The 2410-nt window shown below is 38.1% G+C and overlaps 1 protein-coding gene across 1 annotated transcript in view; it reads left to right on the forward strand.

Moving 5' to 3' along the window:
- Positions 1–415, forward strand: part of pigw (phosphatidylinositol glycan anchor biosynthesis, class W) — a 2745-nt gene extending 2330 nt beyond the window's left edge. The window contains exon 3 of the mRNA XM_020600472.1: positions 1–415. This exon is cut by the window's left edge and continues 24 nt beyond it. Within this exon, the coding sequence (XP_020456128.1) occupies positions 1–183 (183 nt within the window). The 3' untranslated portion in view covers positions 184–415.
- The last annotated feature ends 1995 nt before the right edge of the window (positions 416–2410 follow it).

A 2410-nucleotide genomic window follows, 5' to 3' on the forward strand; every position in this document is an offset into this window, starting at 1 on the left:
AGCAGGAATCAATTGCTATTTTTCTTGCTTGCAAATGTCATGACAGGACTGACCAACTCAGTAGTGGACACACTTAGCTATGGTACTTCATTTTCAGTGTTTGTTTTGCTGTCATACATGTTCATGAATTGTTTTGTAATATATGTGTTACATCTCAGTGGCATTACAGTAAAATTCTGGTAAAATTACATGGTTCATTTGGGTATTTAAAAGGTTTTTATGGTGTTAGAGTAGCACTGGAATGCAAGACAATTAAAATCTGGTATGTTTTAATGCTATATGATCTGTAATGTTGAAGATACTGTTGTGTGTAATATGTTTGTGCAAAAAATGCGTCATAATTAAAAATCTGTGAGGAGGCAGATTATAGTGTACTGTGAAGCCAGGCATGTTGAGTGTTCTTTATTAAAATATATTTGTTGTTTTTAACAAGTCTGGATTTGTTTTTAAATAATGCATTACATGTATATTGGATATACATAGTAGGATTTAAGACTAGGTAAACTGCAAGTCTGAAATTTTCATGAGAGGAAAGCAGCATTTAAAACTGAACATAGCCTGTAGTGTTTAAGCTTAGTTTTTTGTATCTCTTTACAATCATCAGCCATAACATTATGACCACTGACAAGTGAAATAAATAACATTTGACTATCTTGTTACAGTGGCACCTGTCATCATGTGGGGGTATATTAGGCAGCAAGTGAACGTTCATTTGATGCGTTGGAACCAGGAAAAATTGTTATGAGTGAAGAATATGAGTGACTTTGACGAGGGCTAAACTGTGAGGGTTTACAACTGGGTCAGAGCATCTCCCAAGACTGCAGGTCTAATTGGGTGTTCCTGGTGTGCAGTGGTCAGTACAAACTAACAGTGGTCTAAGGAAGGACAGAGTGATCAGGCGACAAGGGTCATGGATACCCACGGCTCACCTACTGAAGTCAACCTACTGTACATTAAAATTTTAAGTTTCATTTGCACCTTGAAAAGATTAAAATTTGTTTGAACCTTTGTTAAAATTAGTGGAATGCTGTGCATTGGCAGCTATAGTGGTAATATCACACATGGAGTGAAGAGGCTTCTGAATTTGTCTAAAAAATTTCTAACTTGTCCTCAAGGCCACAGTTTTTACTCCTTTTAGATTCTTCACTGAATGACAGACATGTGCTCTTCATAACAGTAGAACTATGGAAGCAATTAGATTCACAGATGCTGCACAGTGAGCTGCAGAGTGACACAACTGCCAATCAACTCACTTTGACTACTGTGTAAACAGTATTATGTAATTGGTTACACTGTTAAGGCTGATTGTGTGTGTACATCTAAAGTTACTTATAATGAATGTGACACTTTGTTTTATTGATAAACACAGATGCATACTGTAGGACTGTAGGGGTCATCTCAACATTATCACAGAAATTGTACTAAACTGATTTTATATAGCTCTCACCTCTTTTTCAGTTTATTGGTGTCTTTGGGTTGCCCAAACTGAAACAGTCAGCATACATTAGATAATGAAACTGTGGACGGTAAAGCAATGGACAACTTATCTATGTCCTTGTCCATAGTGAAAACAGAACTCACTGTACTGCTCATCCATATGGTTTGCCTTGTCTCTTCAACAAACAATCAATAGGCAGAAATGACAATCATACACACCTTCCAAAAGGAAAATGCAGACACTGTCATGCACAAGGCCATAAATGGTAGCAGGCATGCTTTGATGTTTGCTTCTCTCATACATACAGGTATGAAGAACATCCAAGTTCATGTATCTGTATCGCTGTTTTTTTTTTTGTTTGTTTTTTTTTTGCAGGGGGAGCTACAAAAAACTTATATTAATGTGTTTTCGTATAAAACCAGTTGCATGATCAGAAAATTAGCTGCATATCTTTGGACTGTAGGATGAAGCCAGAGCACCCAAAGAGGACCCATGCAGGCGCAGGGAGAATATGAAAAGTTTAGTTAGTAGCAGTTGTCTCCTCTATTTTCCCATTTCCTTTTTAATTTCCCTCCGGCTGGAGCAGAGACAGAGACTCCTCTCAACCAAACAAATGACTCTCTGATACATACACACATATGATAACAGGCACAGGGAAAGTTGCTGTTCTCTGTGTGGGGGGATTGTTATGGTTAGTCCCCCTCACCAGGAGGGGGAGGGAGAACTAGGGGTTGGACTCAAGATTGCTGACCCAGGTGCTAGTACAAAAAGGGGGTTTATTGGAAAAAACAACAACAACAAAGTAACAACATAACAGGGTGCGTAATACTTACAACCAGGGAAGGACAACTAAGGAGACCAGGATGAACAGGTACACACACAAACTAACGGTAGGAAATAGGGTAAGTATTGTCCATAACATGTAGTAATGCTCCGGAGATAAATCAAAAATGTGTGGTGTAGTGGGAATAG

The sequence above is a fragment of the Monopterus albus genome, unplaced genomic scaffold (assembly GCF_001952655.1).
Source record: "Monopterus albus unplaced genomic scaffold, M_albus_1.0 scaffold47.1, whole genome shotgun sequence".
In the NCBI taxonomy this organism is placed as follows: domain Eukaryota; kingdom Metazoa; phylum Chordata; class Actinopteri; order Synbranchiformes; family Synbranchidae; genus Monopterus; species Monopterus albus.